The 17,334-nt window shown below is 40.4% G+C and overlaps 1 protein-coding gene across 7 annotated transcripts in view; it reads left to right on the forward strand.

Moving 5' to 3' along the window:
• MCF2L2 (MCF.2 cell line derived transforming sequence-like 2) overlaps window positions 1–17,334 on the forward strand; it is a 184,171-nt gene that overhangs the window by 137,868 nt on the left and 28,969 nt on the right. For all 7 annotated transcript variants that reach the window (XM_057400402.1, XM_057400403.1, XM_057400406.1 and 4 more), the window contains exons 16-21: window positions 1,062–1,128; window positions 2,254–2,369; window positions 3,686–3,755; window positions 9,856–9,948; window positions 10,468–10,560; window positions 14,216–14,341. In XM_057400402.1, coding sequence (XP_057256385.1) covers window positions 1,062–1,128; window positions 2,254–2,369; window positions 3,686–3,755; window positions 9,856–9,948; window positions 10,468–10,560; window positions 14,216–14,341 — 565 coding nt within the window. The remainder of the gene's footprint in view (window positions 1–1,061; window positions 1,129–2,253; window positions 2,370–3,685; window positions 3,756–9,855; window positions 9,949–10,467; window positions 10,561–14,215; window positions 14,342–17,334) is intronic.

A 17,334-nucleotide genomic window follows, 5' to 3' on the forward strand; every position in this document is an offset into this window, starting at 1 on the left:
AAATGGCAGACAGTTCCTGAGGTAGAGGGGTCTCCAAGCAGAAGACATTTTTCTTCTGCAGCCGTCACTGATTTCATCCTTATCCTAATATACGTACAGGGAGTTATTTGACAAATGCGTATGCTGGTATCAATGCCAATAGTTGCCTACGCTTTTCTAGCTTAAGGATGTGTGCTGCTTATGACTGGCCAAATGCCAGTTCCTCTATTCATTACTCCCTAGCGGCCTTCTGGTGATGTTTTTTTGCTTGATGTAGCTGTATGGTTACAGACTCTTGTGAAGCATAGACCAGGAAAGAAATGCTAGGCATTCAACTTGGAGAAACTGCTCAAACCTCTGGAAGAGCTACCCTGGAAACTTTGTTCATAAGTGTACTGAAGACAACATTTTCTTGAGAAAAAAAGTTGAGGGATTTATGCAGTTTTAACATCTAATTAGTTATCTGTCCAAAAGTGAATTGGTTACATTCCTGTTTCTGTGAGATAAATCAGGCATCTTCAAGTTACCTAGGAGCACTAAACTAATACTAGATATGAAAAGTTCAAAATATAGTGTAAATATTTCGCTCTAATTTGCTTTCATGTTTAAGGGTTCTGACATCATCCTGTTGCCTGTTTCTGCAATGCATTAAAGAAAGGAAGCCTGAACACCAGTTTTGTTTATTTTATGAAAGAGAGCAAAACAGAAATGAAACATAGCCTTGGGAAATATAACCCCCTTTTGTTGAGTATTTTTAGCTATTATTAGAAGGTAAAATCTTCTTTGTTTGCCTTCTGGGCATTTGTAGTCTTTTTATTCAGATTTGTAAGTATAAAAATGGCAGAAGCCAAGATGAAGTTTAAAATGATCTAAAAAAAAAAAAAAAAAATTATTCCAAGACATGTTTAGTCCTTTTAAGCTTATCAACAAGGAAAAATATTCAAGTGTGGAGAAATGACCTTCAGAAGTTTTTCTGTGTAGAGGCACAAACAGAAATATGCAAGGAAAAGTTTTTTTTCTTTCATTCTGCTTTCTTAAACTGTTGGTAAACATTGTAACTCTCCACCTTTCTTGTCTTTTAGCCACATAATCAATGAGCTGATAGAAACAGAACGAGTTTATGTAGAAGAACTTCAAAGTATAATAGAGGTAAGAAACTCTTCTGAAATGACTGCTGGTGCTTAACCTCTGAGTTATCACTGCCAATGCACATCCTTCACGGGCTGAGCACTCACCTCCCACCTCCTGCTTAGAGTACACGGGCTCTGTTTGCAAGATAGCTCAGCCCCGGGGATGGAAAATGGGAAGGATGTTTTGAACATCTTCCCTCAGGGCTTAAAGGAAGAGGCACCTTTTCTAACCCCAGACCACAGAATGATAAAAGTTGCACAATCCTCAAAGTTATGGACAGAGAAATAGTTAATAGGAATGAGAAACAGCACCCTCATTTTCCATCGGGCCAGACACTAAATTTTGGTGAATGTAGGTTTGGAAAACGATTGAGAAAAAGAAATGCCCTCTTCCCCCTCTTGTTTATTGTCCCATGTAGTGTTGGTACACAGAAAAGAGCAGGTCACACTGCAAATGTAACTCCTGAGCTTTTGAAACTTGTAGGATACCGACATACTCTATGCATGTGGGGTCTGATGTCCTTAGTCTCTGGTAGAATGGAGGCTGAGTAGGGCTTAATCATACTTGTATTGGGGCCGAATAGTTGCTTTTTACAACCATGTGGTTGCTTCTTTATTGGATTTGATTTGTGGGAGCTGACCACTCTGGTAATTGATATTACTTTGGGGTTTAAAATCTGCACTCAGAATGCTCTCTCATAGTTTTTATCGAAGAAACACAATCCAGTTTCTACAAGAAACAATTAAATAATCAAGCCAAATACCACAGTTCAACAAATAAATCCAAAATAAACCTTTGGCAATGAAGCAGTTTAGCAGAAAGATATGTGTCTATCAAACTTAGCATTTTCTACCCCTACATGAGCAAAATGACATTTGAATCCTAAGGAGATAATTTAATCTCTTTTGTTGATCCATTTGTGGTTAAAAATGTGTTTTCACAGTTATCAGGTAAAAAAGCTCTGGGGAAAATTGGAAGCATCAGAAATTCATGGAAGCAACAAAGAAGCAGTCATAAGAGAATCCTTTTTATGCTCAGTTGAGAATAAAAAGCACACAGACTTTGGGCCTCTTCAGTGTCCTGGACACAGTACTTTTTCCTTGGTAAAAACAGGCTGCTTTTATTTTCTACTCTTCTCTCTAGGGGTATGCTTCAGAAATGGACAATCCCAATTTACTACATCTGATTCCATCTGCACTCCAGAACAAGAAGGAAATTCTTTTTGGGAACCTCCCAGAAATCTACGAATTCCACAACAGGCACGTGGGAACTGGTGGCTGTCCTGCTCCCTCGGGTTCTACTGTCATTTCTACTTCTTTGTGTGGTGTGCTTTGACATACACATAGGCACGCAGGAAAAGTCATCCTCACTTTGCCTCTGTGTGTGTCCTATAAAGCCCATGTGTGGAGAACACCTCCAAGATCATCTATTTCATCTTATTTGTATTTTTTGTCTTCTTGTAAAAGATTACACCTTTTTGTGCATTTACTAGTGATTTCCACTGGCAATATCCATTTTGAATGTTTCTCATGCTGACTGTTCTACCAGTTCTCTTGGTACAGTGGTAGATGGTGGTGGACTAAATCCTAATGTTCTTTCTCTGGCAAAACTCTCTATGAGGAAGTTTTCTTAGTGTTCAGCATATTTGTCTTTTATTTCTGTTATCACATCAGAAGACATGATATATTTGATAGCACTTCTTAAAGGAATTTTATCTTTCACATGAGCATAAAGCTTTCTAGAAGCCTTGTCCACGCTGTGGACAAAGGTAGTCTAGTGCTCATAGCTACAGAATGCCAGTTATGAATAAGATTAATCTATATTTTATTCTCTTTCAAAACACAAAGCTTAGGGCTACTTCTGTATATTTCCTGCTTTTCCTAGCCTTCACTAAGTAAAACTGTCTGTAGCCAAAGTGAGAATTTAGGAATTATTTTGGATAATAATTACCCCTAAGGTGTAACAAACAGTTGAACAAAAAAATTAAAACCATCCTCTAACGTAAATTTAAATATTATGCCAGAGTAGTTGATACACAGTAGAAAAATTCTTTTCTAGGTTATGTATTATTTTGAAAGAATGTGTCTTCATCTGAAGAATGACATTCCCCTCCATTTGCAAGCCCTGTCTTTCTTCCCCTGAACGCTTAGTTCATTGGCCTCCACAGCAGAAGCCTTTGGACCACATGCCATATTTTCGCTGCTTGCTGATTAAGCTACTGCATCTGACAGAGCTTTTCTGTCTTTTCTAGCTGTTCTAAAAAAATCCTCATAACTAAATGAGATGCAGGTGTTTGGGCTACATATTGGAAACAAATCTCAACAGCCAGAGGAACCAGATGTATCAGATGCTTGTGAGCAAATGAAAACATGATACTATTGGTGATTCAGGCAATCAGCTGTGAATCACATCCCATTTTTCTAAAATATCTATTTCTTTCTGTGTCAGAATTGTTACCTTCCCCATTGAATCCTCTTACTACGAAAACGTAGGTTTAAAGCTGGATTTACAGAGAAGCTAGCACACAGTTGGAGTGGGATGTTACATTACTGTTTGCTTTATTTCTCCCTCTTAGGATTTTCCTTAAGGAGATAGAAAATTGCATTGAAAACCCTGAGCTTCTTGCCCGATGCTTTTTGAAAAGAGTAAGTAAATTCTTCTGCAGATTTGTTTTTCTGCAGATTGCAGAAAAGAATTTGCAGATATCTAGGAATATCTATGGTCTTATCATACAGTACTTACAGATTTATTCCTGTCTTTTCACTCAGATTGTTTTCGTGAATGAGGGAAACCCACATAAGCAGATATTCCCAAATTAAGCAACAGCTAACAAGTGTGTTTTTGAAACCTGAACTTTTACCTGTTTACTGACAGGAAGAGGTCTGTTACCAGCATTTTACCAATGTATTTTAAGCCCTGGTTAAAAAAGAAATAATCAGTAATCCAAATGTTTAATGTGCTTTTCATATCAGACAAATGTATACCTGCAGTCTAATATATCCCAGACAGCACCTTACTGTAAATAAGCACAGAATGGTGTCACAGCAGATTCCTCTGAGTGCAGATACTACATCCTGTTCCTGTCTTATCATATATCTTTTTTTTCTGTGCACCATTCAGGAGAGTTACTCTCCTAGAAGTTTAGAGGAGTTAGGGTTAGCTTTTTTTTTTAAAAAAAAAGTAGAGCGATCTCTGTTCATGGGAAAGCCCAAAGCCCACAGGCAGTGGTGGTTTTGGTCACATCCATGTGTCTTCACTTTCTGTGACTTTCAGTACCTAAGTTCTGCAATTTTCTCCTCCAAGAGCTCCCAGTCATGTCCCTCCCCTTCCACCTTCCCCAGCTACGGACTGTTAGTTCTGTTTCCTGCACTCATTTTATAGCACTTACATAGTTTTTATAGCATTCATTCAGATGCTCCACTAGTGGGGGGGGAGGGGGGGGTGGGGGGAGGATGGGGGACGGGGGACAGGGTGGGAGTTTTGGTGGGTTGCTACCATTTTCATAGTCTGACAAACTGCTTGAGTAAGACTGTTTTAGTGAGAGATGGAAGAGGCATGAGAAATGGGAAAATCTGTCCTATAGTCAAAAGTACCTCCTGTTTCTACTCTATGCTACATCTAGCATTTGCTGCTTTTCCAGAGTATGTGTTAATTTCTTTTTAACAAGGTGATGTATGAAATACAAATTTGGATGAAACATACACACCTCATTTGTCAGAGATGTTGAGTGTATCACTAAGATTTCAATGGGAATTATGAATCTGTGATACTTCCAAAGGCTATACCCCCCCATTTACAAACAAGCCAGGCTGAACAGCATCATACTTGAGTGTGGAAGGAGCTGGCAGATGAGCTCACCAAGCCACTCTCCATCATTTATCAGCAGTCCTAGTCTGGGAAGGCCCCAGAGGATTGGAGGTTTGCTAACGTGATGCCTCTCTACAAAAAGAGCAGGTAGGAAGACCCCAGAAGCTACAGGCTTGTCAGCTTGACCTCAGTGCTGAGGAAGGTCATGGAGCAGATCATCCTAAGTGAGGTCACACAGCACGTGCAGGAAAATGGGGGGATCAGGCCCGGTCAGCATGGTTTCATGAAAGATAGGTCCTGCTTTACCAACCTGATCTCCTCCTGTGAGGTGGTGACCCAGCTGGTAGTTGAGGGAAAGGCTGTAGATGTTGTCTATTTGGACTTCAGGAAAGCGTTGGACACTGTCTTCCACAGCATTCTCTTGGAGAAACTGGCTGCTTGTGGACTGGATGGGTGTGTTCTTTCCTGGCTGGATGGCAGATCCCAAAGAGTGGTGGTAAATGGTGTCACATCTAGTTGGCGACCAGTCACTAGTGGTGTCCCTCAGGGCTCGGTATTAGGGCCAAAGTTGTTTAATATCTTCATTGATGATCTGGATGAGGGAATTGAGTGCACCCTCAGTAAATCTGCAGATGACACCAAGCTGGGCGGGAGTGTTGATCTGCTGGAGGGTAGGAAGGCTCTGCAGAGGGATCTGGGCAGGCTGGATCAATGGGCTGTGGCCAGTGGTATGAGGTTCAACAAGGCAAAGTGCTGGGTCCTGCCCCTGGGTCATAACAACGGGGGCTCAACCCCATGTAACACTGCAGGCTTGGGTAAGAGTGGCTGGAAAGCTGCTGAGTGGAAAAGGACCTGGGGGTGCTGCCTGACAACTGAACATGAGCCAGCTTGTGCCCAGGCAGCCAAGAAGGCCAATGTCACCCTGGCCTGTATCAGAAACAGTGTGGCCAGCAGGGCCAGGACAGTGATCATCCCCTGTACTTGGCATTGGTGAGGTTGCACCTCAAATCCTGTGCTCAGTTCTGGGCCCCTCACTACAAGAGAGACATTGAGGTGCTGGAGCACCAAAAGGCAACAAAAGCAACAAAGCTGGTGAGGGTATGACGCACAAGTCTGATGAGGAGCAGCTGAGGGAACAGGGGCTGTTTAGTCTGGAGAAGAGAAGGCTCAGGAGGGATCATATCACTCCCTACAACTACCTTAAAGGAGGATGGAGGGAGGAGGTGGCTGGTCTCTTTTCCCAAGTAACAAGTGATAGGACATGAGGTAATGGCCTCAAGCTGCATCAGGGGAGGTTTAGATTGGATATTAGGAAAAACTTATTCACTGAAAGGGTGATCAGGCTTTGGAAAAAAATCTTCACTGAAGGGTGATCAGGCATTGGAACAGGCTTCCCAGGGAAGTGGTCGAATCACCATCCCTGGAAGTGTATAAAATCTGTGTAGATGAGGCCCATAGTAACATGGTTTAGTGGTGGCCTTAGCAGTCCTTAGGTAACAGTTGGATTTGATGATCCCAAAGGTCTTTTCCAACCTAGTTGATTCTGTGGTTCTATGTGAGTGTAAATGTAATTATAAGTCCACTGAATTATTTTCTGTTTAACAGCAAATCATTTAGAGCTTGAGTAAATGATGATACTAAGCAGTATGTTGTTACTCTAAGGTTCAGATGCTGAGCAGGAAAATACTGTGGTGAAGTCATTATACAAAACAGGATAAATGGTCTTTGAAGAATGCAGACCTTTGAAACCCAAAAAGCATAAAATACTGTGTATGTTGCAAATATACCTGGATTTGGAGATAAAGAGAAATTCTTGACACTGAACTGATCCTGTAATTCTGCAGGAAGTTCAAATTCAATGCTTAAATACTGTAGCTTATGTCTCTCTCTGTAAAAACAGCTATTGAGCCCAATTCTCCTCACTACCATTACGAGTATAAAAGCAGCACCAAAGCTATGGTCCAGGTGTGAAGTCAAAGAAAATTGGTCCCTCTGTCACCTTTGCTTATCAGTTTCTCTGGCCTAGTCAAAGAACACTAAACGTATTGAATAAGAGGTTAAATCATGCATTTGATTTCTTCCCATGCTAAATTTCACACTACGAAAGCAAAAGCCTCTCTTGAGATGTCTCTGCTCACACAGTAGCACCTTTGATTCAAGAACTTGCCCTTATGTTCTGTTTTTAGAAGAAGCCACATAAAGTCCAGAAATTTGTTGTTTCTGTTGGATTGCCCTTAGGAGGCACAAACAAAAGTCTGGTTGTATATTTGTGCTCCCCATGATTTGGCAGGCTTTTATGTCTTCCTGCTGAGCAGAGGCTTCTGGCTTGCCCTGTGAGTTATGACTATGCTTGCTTTGGCATGTAAGGAAACTGAAATGGCTGCTGTTAAGAGCTGATACTGAATTCTGGGAGGAAACTCGCATTGTTGCAGATTCGCTTCTCCATTGCTCTTTCTTTGTAAGGGTGTAACCATCCTGCCACAACATCGTGGTGGGCCTTCAATTAGGAGCAGACTGAATTTTAGATTCAAACTTACAGAATGCTACCATGTCTGGTCACACTGTGACTTTTCAGCCTGATTCCAGAGCTGCTTGAAAGCATCTGTGAGCTGCAGCTGGGACACCCTGGTGTCACAGATGCTCAAAGAGGGGTGGGATGTGTACTGAATGCTTTGCAGGATGGGTCTTCTGGTGCTTTTATGAGCAACAAGAAGGACACTCCGGGCTGATGTGTGAAACACAGGGCTGCAAAGCAAGAAAGCTTACCAAACCAAGGCAAGAATGCACAGGAAGAAACAAAAGGTGTGTGAGACTGCTTACCAACATGTGCCGTGTGAAATGCTGGCAGAGGTGACTCACTGTGGATTACCACTGTTTACTTATTAATATTGTTAACCTTGGGAAGAGAGAATAATAGAATAGGATCCAGCAGATGGGGCATTTGTTTGTTCAGGGAGAAAGAAGCTTTTAGAAAAGGAAGCTATCTTTGAAAGGACTGTAGCAGCTGATCAGAAACCTGTGAGTTGGATTCAAAGGCCAAAATTCTAATCTGAAACAAATTTATTCATAAATCAGCAGTCAAAAAGATAATTGGAACTGTGCATATATGCCGTATGTGTGAGAGCTTACAAATCAGGATACAAATCACCATGGAAAGGAAAAGCATTCCGGGAGAGATGGGCATGGTGTAAAAGTACCAGCAAGAAACCAGAACGTCTGGATATGAAAATAGAGATGTGTGAAACATTCAAGACTGTGATTCGAGTAATTGGGCAGTTAATTATTTCTTGACATTTTAGAGTCTGATCCTAGTAATTTAATCAGGAATTTCCTATTCCTTACAGTGTTACAAAATTTAAAGCTGCATTTAAAGATGTAAGTATCTGCCTGAACAGGCGTCACTGGTTTGGGCAGTAGTAGAAACTTGCATTGGCATAGGGTGGTTCCACTGTAACAAATTACTGGGAAATTGTTGATTATTGTACCTTTTCTTTAAATTTAAATTGGTACTTTTCTCTTATGCCTACTAGTGATCTTGACTGTTGCTGTCTCTATCGCTCTTGCCCAGTCTCATTAGGTTTCTGTGGGCCAGAAACAAATTGTAATGCTTCATTACACTTTGTTCCTACTTTTGTATCTTTGTGTTTTATCTCCTGCTCACTTCCTTCCAAGGCAACATGTGTAAGCAGTTCTATTTTTGAGGAGAAAATTCTGTAGTTGTTTTGAAATAGCTCCATTAATACTCTATTAAGTTGCAACAAAGCTTTTTGTATTGTGTAATCCTTAGCACAGCATGGCATAGCTCTGCTTTCACATCCAGTTCATCAGAGTGATGTCAATTTAAGTCTATAGAGGAAGGCAGCAGCAACACTGATTTCTTCCTGTAACTCTGTACAAAAGAAAATGCTTTCTCTCCATCAATATTGTCCAGACACTGCCTAGTAGACTGAAAGCAGAGAGGCAAGGGCCAGGAATTCCTGAGATTTATTTTTAGCGCTCTCTTTGATTCACTGAGATCATGTCCCCCAGGATAGGTGCTGGCAAAGATGGGAAGCTCCCAGCTGGTCAGACACAGCCAGTCCTGCTTTGGAATCTCTATGGCTCTGCTCCATGGTCATACAGCTGCAGGCCTTCTGTGCTGCCTTGAGTGTAGTCAGTGAACAGAGAACCTGGCACAGGAACACCTGCCTGTCTGTCTGCACCCACCCATAAAGCCTGGGGAGCTCAAAATACACCGCTCGGGGCTTTTATAGAGGTTGGTGTTTGTTTGTGGGTTGTTTTTTTTTTTTTTTTTTTTTTTGTTGTTTTTCTCACCAAAGTCAGTGAGATTTTTGCCATGGACTGGAGAGCATTTCGGGTGTAGTCATAGGTAAACAGAGATCAAGTGAATCCACCCACTTTTAGTTTGGATAGGACAGGGTTTAAGTACTTCTCCCTGCCTGGCCTGGTACATCAACAAGACAAACTTGCTACTTTTTATTTCAATCTTGCACTATTGGAGAGCCAACACTCTTTTCAAAGTGTTTTGAACATGTGAACCTTAGCTAAGTGAGGAACACTGTTAGCAATTACCAGTCTATGCCAGAACTGTTAACAAAATTTACATTTCTAATGCTTTTTTTTATTGTTCGTTTGTTTTCACACCATCTATTCCCCTCTCTGGAAGACAGCTGTTTTGCAATTATATGATGTGTCTTCCAGTCTGCAATCTCCTTGCTTTGTGCAAAAAGTGAGAAAAGTCTTTTTTTTCCAGGTGTATTAAACTTTACAGGAGTAAAAAGCAAGTTTGGTAGCTGCAGCATATTTTTACATAGAGTTATCCCTATGTATTAATTACTTCATGTGTTAGGATGGAAGGTACGAAAAAGTGTGACTCAAGGCAGATGCTCTGTGGATCCTTTTTTCTTACCTTGCTTTTAAACTCTCCTTGTCTTGCAGAAAGAGGACCTCCAAATATATGAAAAATATTGTCAGAACAAGCCAAGGTCTGAAGCTCTCTGGAGACAGTGTGGAGACAGCATCTTTTTTCAGGTGGAGTTTAGTTTCATTGCAGACTAGCAGTGCAAGACCATCAAAGCTTGTTTTCCTTCTGTATCTCTTCTTTCTTTAGAAAACTTAGAGCAATAAACAGACTTCTCTGCACCCTTCTTATTCTGATGGCAAGTGCTCAGTATGTGTCAAGGTGTTCTCTACAAGAGACTAGGTAGGCAGAATTTCCTAGGTAGGTAGATTTCCTGGACAGGAGCCTGACTCTTCAGGCTATACCCAAACCAAAGAACTGCTGGCTTCTTTGCAAACCCCAGATAATTGCAAGCTCCTAAACAGTGCATACCAGTTTAGAAACTAAATCGAATCTACACATTTGCTCTTGTTTAGATATGTTTTCACTGTGGCATAGGTAACCTGGAAACTCCTATGAAGATAGGACAAATTTATCTTTCAATTAATTCACAGACATATAATCTTCAAATTAGAAAATGATAATGATCTTGGTGTCTTGCCTGTGTTTCAAGACACAATTGTATTTTTCTTCCGTGTTGTCTCTTACAGGAATGCCAGCGTAAATTGGATCATAAACTCTCTCTAGATGCTTATCTCTTAAAGCCAGTCCAAAGAATCACCAAGTACCAGTTGCTGTTAAAGGTAAGTTCTCCATGAGAGTGCTAACAATTCCAATGCATAGCTTGTTTTACTTACAGAATTGTGTACCAGCAATGTTTTCTGAAGGAATACCTGGAAATAAATACTCTGCTACTTCTTCAACAAATACTTTGTAATGCTGTGCTGTAAAATGGTAACAAAGAAAGGACTTCCACTTCAGAATTAAGAACTGCTGTTACTTAGCAATACTTACATCCTAAGCAATAGCAATGTATTGTCATGTATATATGTACTTCTATATATACACAAAGCAAGATATTTTACATAGTATTTTATTTACTTAGTTATTATTTGCCTTTGAATTTGGTTTTATTGTATTAGTATATGGTTTTACAGTTTGAAAACAGGAACTGATGCTTTAAATCCTGTCTCTGACATTTGTCCATGTTTAACAAAACTCAGCTCTCTGAACCTGATACTTTACCATGATTGTAACTCAAACCTTTCAGAAGAAGCCCTACCCTCTTGATGCTTCTGTTTTAAAGACCCAGCTAGGACCAAATAGCCTGTAACTTTTCCACAGGATAAATATATGAGCTTCCATCTTGATTTGGTTGCAACTGTGAGTGGTCCATGCTTGAAATTTTGCTCTGAATTGGGCAACAGGAAATAATGTGCTCTCAAACCAATAACATTTTTTGGAGATGGTGGCTTAAATTTCTGTCTTCCTCAGTTTTTCAAAATAATGTTCGTTGACTTTCCTTATGGGAAGGTCATGAAGGTGAATTACAGGCAATTCTCAAACCTCTGGACTTAATCTAGTGTTGTGTACTGTCATGAAATTTAGCCTGAAATCTGCAGTGAAAATATTAGGCTGCAATTTTATTTGCTAATAGCTAGTAACTACCATGGCGCTGGTCAAATTGTGTTAGTTTAAGCCACGTGAGGATCTGGCTCGCCATTCACTTGTGCAGTATTTCTGTGACCTGCTTATTGACTTCACACAAAACTGTAGAATCCAAATATTGAAAGAGGATATTAACAAGGATGCAACTTCATTGATTTCAGTAGATTTACATCAGTGTAATCCAGAAGTAAATTTGTCTCATTTCTTGAAACTCTTCTGTGACAAGGGAGAAAATGTCAAGGTCTTTAGAAGAACAAGAGTAAACCACATTCTACTTTTAATTTGAAATACGACTGTAAATAAAACCAAGATTAGATCAAGGGGTAAAATTCTCAGGCAAATCAGGTTGCAGCTATTGGGGTTGAGGCTTGTCAGACCAGTTTTGTACTTAGCAACAACACACTGGCACAGACATTTACTTTGTCAGGAATTATGAAGTCTATGAAGATGGTGTACTCTTTCCCTGGCAGCAGGAGCATTTAAAAGTGTAGGAAAATTGGAGTCTGAAAATGGTAAGAAACAAGTGCTTAAGAAGCTGTGTGACTTGAGTGATGATTCTGAGTCATGATTATTGCAACACTATGGTTTCAACAAGTTTAACTAATATTGTAAAGCAGCATGCCCACTATACAGAGAGCAGGGATCCATCCTCATCCTAGAAACTGTGCAACAGGTGCTACAGGAATGCATTATGCTTTTACCTTCTAAGCCCTGGTCACCCAAGCACTTGAGGAGACACTGCTGCAGTTTGGGGTTTGCAAGAACTACCTTTTTGCAGTCCTGTTTATGGGAACATAAGTGCCTCAATTTTTGGATTAAATTATTTCCAAACTCAAAATGTGTCTGAAAATAATATGCCTGAATGAAAACCATGTCAATGGCCTCCCTGATGAAGGGGTCTCATTCTTACTATAATAAAGATTACTAAAGTTCTTAGAGCCTTGATTCATTTCTAGGTATATTTCTGGAATATGTTTTCTGTTTACATTGTAGTCAGCATAAGGAAACAAAATGAAACTCACTTACTGTACAGTTCTTAGTGAGCTGCTATTATTACAAGAACTGGTTTCTTCATGGCTTGCATTTCTGAAGTGAAACCTGTATCCAGACAAACACTTCTTTCATTCCACTGGTAGATGGTAAATAATGGTGAATAAAGTGATTATTTGATTATGAATTATGGAACTATTGTCTCATTAAAAACCAATAAACTTATTATTTCAGCTGAATAATGGATGCAGATTCCAAGCATCAAAATTACAGGTCACTATGTATGATTAGTTACCTTACTACTTTTGGTTTCAGTCATCTATTTCTGTTTAATGGTAGGAATTCTGATAGCTTTGGTTTCAAATTCTGTGTTGTAGTCTTGGAATCTTCCAGATGCTTTGAGGCTCGTGTTTTCCAAAGACTGTACAAAACATGTGTGGGTTTATATCTGTTAACCTTTTCTTCCCTAGATGCTTTTAGCAAAGACACAGAGTTTGATTCTCATCTTGAGTGGATACCATTGGCGGTAACAGCTTTCTATACAATAGAGTGGGGGAAAAATGATCTGTATATCTGAATCAGCAAGGCTCCTCTGTAGGCAGAAGAGCAAGAGGCAAGGCAGTTAATTTCATTTAAAATGAAGATTTTAGTGTCTTTCAGGATTTACATAGGACATAGCCATTGGTTACAGGAAGATAATTAAATACTGAGCTATGATAAGAATTTTTCAAGCAAAAAACACATATAGCAATAAGAAAAGTCATCTTTATAAGGACCTGTACTGGGCTATATAAGTAGTTTGACCTAAATATTTGGAACTTTAAGTAGGATCTCTGTGTATGAATTGATTACAGAAATTGAGCCCTCAAAAAGTTTTGCTTCTTTCTTTGCTTTGTGTATGTGTTCCTGAACTTGTCCTGAACTTTGTTTCTTGTTCTTTGTGCAAGAGTTGGAAGACGGAATAACTTCCCATATTTGAAGCAGAACATAATGTTTGATGAGCTTTTGCTAGACGTCATAATTGTTTTTCAAAATTACTAGCTCTCAAAAAAACTTTAAAATTCGTGGACATCAATTTGTAGACTGCAGAGGTAGAGAATAAGAGGTGGGAAAGACTTACAGTAATCTGACCTATTTCGCCTCAAAAAAAAAAACCCAAACCAACAACAACAACAAAAAAAAAACCAGCTGAAAAACCTGTCTTATAGACTAAAGAAGTCTCATTTAATATAGGAAGAGATATTTGTGAGGAGATTTGACCATAAGTCTACAAGCATCTACAAAAGAAGTGACTTCTTCCCATGCAGAATTTATTTATCTGACAGGAGTTAACTAAGACCTGATTAGTGGAATGTCAAATACCCCAAATTCAGACTAGAAATTAATTTTTATTTTTCACAGCTGTACAAAGTACTGTGTGGAACAAACTGCAAAGGGAAATAATGAATCTTAACACCTGAAATCATTGAGTTTAATCTGTAGCAGATATGGAGCAAAAAACACCTGGATGTAATTCTGTGACGTCAAAAAAAATAATTGTAAATAAGTCAGAATGGTCTTGTCTCATCTTAAATGAACCTGTAAAACTTGAAAATGTCCGAAAGGTCAAAATGTATGTCCTCAGTGACAATCCTAGTGAAAGCCCTGTTTTTGTGTTGTTTTGGTGGTTTTTTTTTGGTGTTTGTTTTTCCTATAGCTCTGCTACTTGTCTAGGCAGCACAAATTTCAAGGGATGATTGTCATATGGAGGCATCTGATATAAGAAGTTTTCAAGCTGTTTTGGTGTCTTTTTCTAATCAGGAAATGCTGAAATGCAGCAAGAATTCAGAGGGTACTGCTGAATTGGAAGAAGCCCTAGCCACGATGCTTGATATCATCAAATCAGTAAATGATGCTATGCACCAGATAGCAATCACAGGATATGAGGTACTATTCGTTGTTGCTTTTACCCTGATCTTGACCCATCCAATGTTCCTCTCATTACTGATCATGCTGTGCCGTGGTTAGTACACTTTGCAGGAGCCTGTGCCACATTCATGAAGGATGCCACTCAGTGACCAAAAATACATGTCAGCATACCTGTCATATGGAGGTGGGGGTAGGAGTGTGGTGAGGAAGTGGGACAAATGCAGCCCTTTTGAGTAATCGCACCCAAAACTCATTTGTAGGTGAGAGGTAGCAAGTGTGACAGACATAACTTCAGAAATTTGCTGGAACTTTGAGACCCCTATGAAACTCAAGTGTTTCCAGATCTTTTGCACTTAGGGATGAAACTTTGTCTTCCATTTAAACTGGGTAATAGAATCCATCCCAGTGACTGGCAAACTCATTATCTGAAACATGATATAACAACCACAGTGCAAATCAAAGGCCCACAAATTTATATATCTCTCTACTGAAGCTCCATTGAAGTCACATGACTTTCAAGAACTACTTTCGCCTATATGAAATGAGCCCTTAAGTGAGAAGTGGAAGCGGAAGCATGCCTGGTGAAATCAGGCCTGAGGGTGATGTGGTTGCCCATTCTGAGACAGCTGCAGGGTGAAAAATGTCAAGGCGAAACAATGTACTGAAAAGCTGGGCTCAAAGAATTTTTAGATCAGAGTAACAAGAATTAGTCTGTACACCAGAAAAACAGTATTTTGTTCAGAATGTGACTTCCTGAGAAAGTGCTGGGGTCTATACTGACTGAGTGGGAGGAGTTATTCGGGGTTTTTTTTTGGTTTTTTTTTTCAGGATAGAGTGGCTTGACACAATAACAGAATAGTTGGGTTTGGAAGGGACCTTAAAAGATCGTCTAGTTCCAACCCCCTTGCCACAGGCGGGAACACTTTCCACTACACTAGGTTGCTCAAAGCCCCAGCAAACCTGGCCTTGAATACTTCTAGGTCTGAGGTCAGCCACAACTTCTCTGGGCAACCTGTGCCAGTGCTTCACCCCTGTCACTGTGAAGAGATTTTCCTAATATCTAATCTAAATCCACCCTCTCTCAGTTCACTACATGCCCTTGTAAAAAGTCCCTCTACAGCTTTTTTGTGGGCCTCGTTTAGGTATGGAAGGCTGCTCTAATGTCTCCCTGGAACCTTCTCCACACTGAACAAGCCCAGTTCTTTCAGCCTGTCTCCATAGGAGAGGTGCTCCAGCTCTCTGATCATCTCCATGGCCCTCATCTGGACTCTCTCTAACAGCTCCACATCCTGCTCATGTTGGGGGTCCCAGAGCTGAACACAGTATTCAAGATGGGGTCTTACAAGAGTAAGAGAGGTCAAGCAGCGAGGGAGAATCACCTCCCTCAACCTGCTGGTCACACTCCTTTTGTTGCAGCCCAACATTTCTGGGCTGTGAGTGCACACTGCCAGTTCATGTTTAGCTTCTCATCAATCAACACCCCCAAGTCCTTCTCCCCAGGGCTGCTCTCAATCCAGTCTCCACCCAGCCTGTATTTGTGCTTGAGGATTGCCCTGACTCAGGTGCAGGACCCTGCACTTGGCCTTGCTGAACTTCATAAGGTTCACATGGGCCCATCTCTCCAGCCTGTAAAGGTCCCTCTGAATGGCATCCCTTCCCTCCAGTGTGTCAACTGCACTACACAGCTTGGTGTCACCAGGAAACTTGCTGAGTGTGCACTCAATCCCACTGTCCATGTTTTTGACAAAGATGTTAAATAGGGCTGGTCCCAATACTGACTCCTGAGGAATGCTAGTTGTCACTGGTCTCCACTTGGACATTGAGCTGTTGACTGCAAGTCTTTGAGTGCAACCATTCAACCAGTTCCTTATCCACTGGGTTGTCCACCCATCAAATCCATGCCTCTCCAGTTTAGAGACAAGGATGTTATGTGGGACAGTGTCAGCTGCCTTTCAGAAGTCCAGGTAGATGACATCAGTCATGCTTTCCTTATCCATCAGTACTGTGGCCCCATCATATAAGGCCACCAAATTTTTCAGGCACAATTTGCCCTTAGTGAAGCCATGTTAGCTGTTGCAAATCACATCCTTATTTTCCTTGTGTCTTAGCATAGTTTCCAAGAGGATCTGCTTCATGACTGGTCTGTACTTCCTCAGATCTGCCTTTTTTCCCTTTTTAAAATTGAGTGTGTTTTCACTTGTGTTTGCCCATTCCTTATTTTCAACTCTCAGATTAATTTTGTACTTCAACAGAGCATTCCTGTCCCTGGCAAATTCAAAAGTAGAAGCTTTTTAGCATCTACTTTAAATTCATCAGTCTTCTATGAAATGCCAGATAGTAGCTCCAAGGATTAGATTTTTGCCTCTGCTTTGTTAGCTGAACTGAAAGACAGGACTAAATGGAACATGGCTTGCATAGCCCAATGCTGACAGCATTCCTGAGATGGTTTGTTACACAATATTAAATGGGGTGAAAGTGTGAAAGAGGATGAACCCAATAATTTCTTCTCCCTGTTCCATCTGTCCCAGAAGCTCAGCTGGGATGCCAGATAAACACCTCCTATAGCTCATGAAACCACGCCCCATTTTGTGGAGTCTTTCCCACACAGGCATGATAGAAATACTTGCCTAGAACGCCTTTCAGAGAAGGATATTATGCCAGCAGAAAAGCAGGTTTTGTGGCAGCAGATGAGTGCTCCTAATTGGATAGGATATTCTGCTTCTTGGAGCTGTGTGCATGCAGACTTGAGCTGACCTCTCATGTAAGAAATTGCAATTTGGGGTTGGTTGGTTGGGTTTTAGATTTTATTTTTGGACATAGCCACAAAAAAGTAGGGTAAAGCTTAAAGAGCAGAAGTTTTAGAGGTGTTTCCTGTGGTCCTAACCTTTGTATACAATCTGGTCTGGGTAGTTTGTTTATGAGCTATGCAGCACTCAAGTCATTCATATGTATCTCTCATCTTCCACAAACATGAGATACAGTGTGTTGTTCTAACAGGGAATAATTATATT

Source organism: Pezoporus wallicus, unplaced genomic scaffold, assembly GCF_028554395.1.
Source record: "Pezoporus wallicus isolate ANWC-B61680 ecotype Strahan unplaced genomic scaffold, APGP_CSIRO_Pwel_v1 contig_6897, whole genome shotgun sequence".
Taxonomy (NCBI): Eukaryota; Metazoa; Chordata; class Aves; order Psittaciformes; family Psittacidae; genus Pezoporus; species Pezoporus wallicus.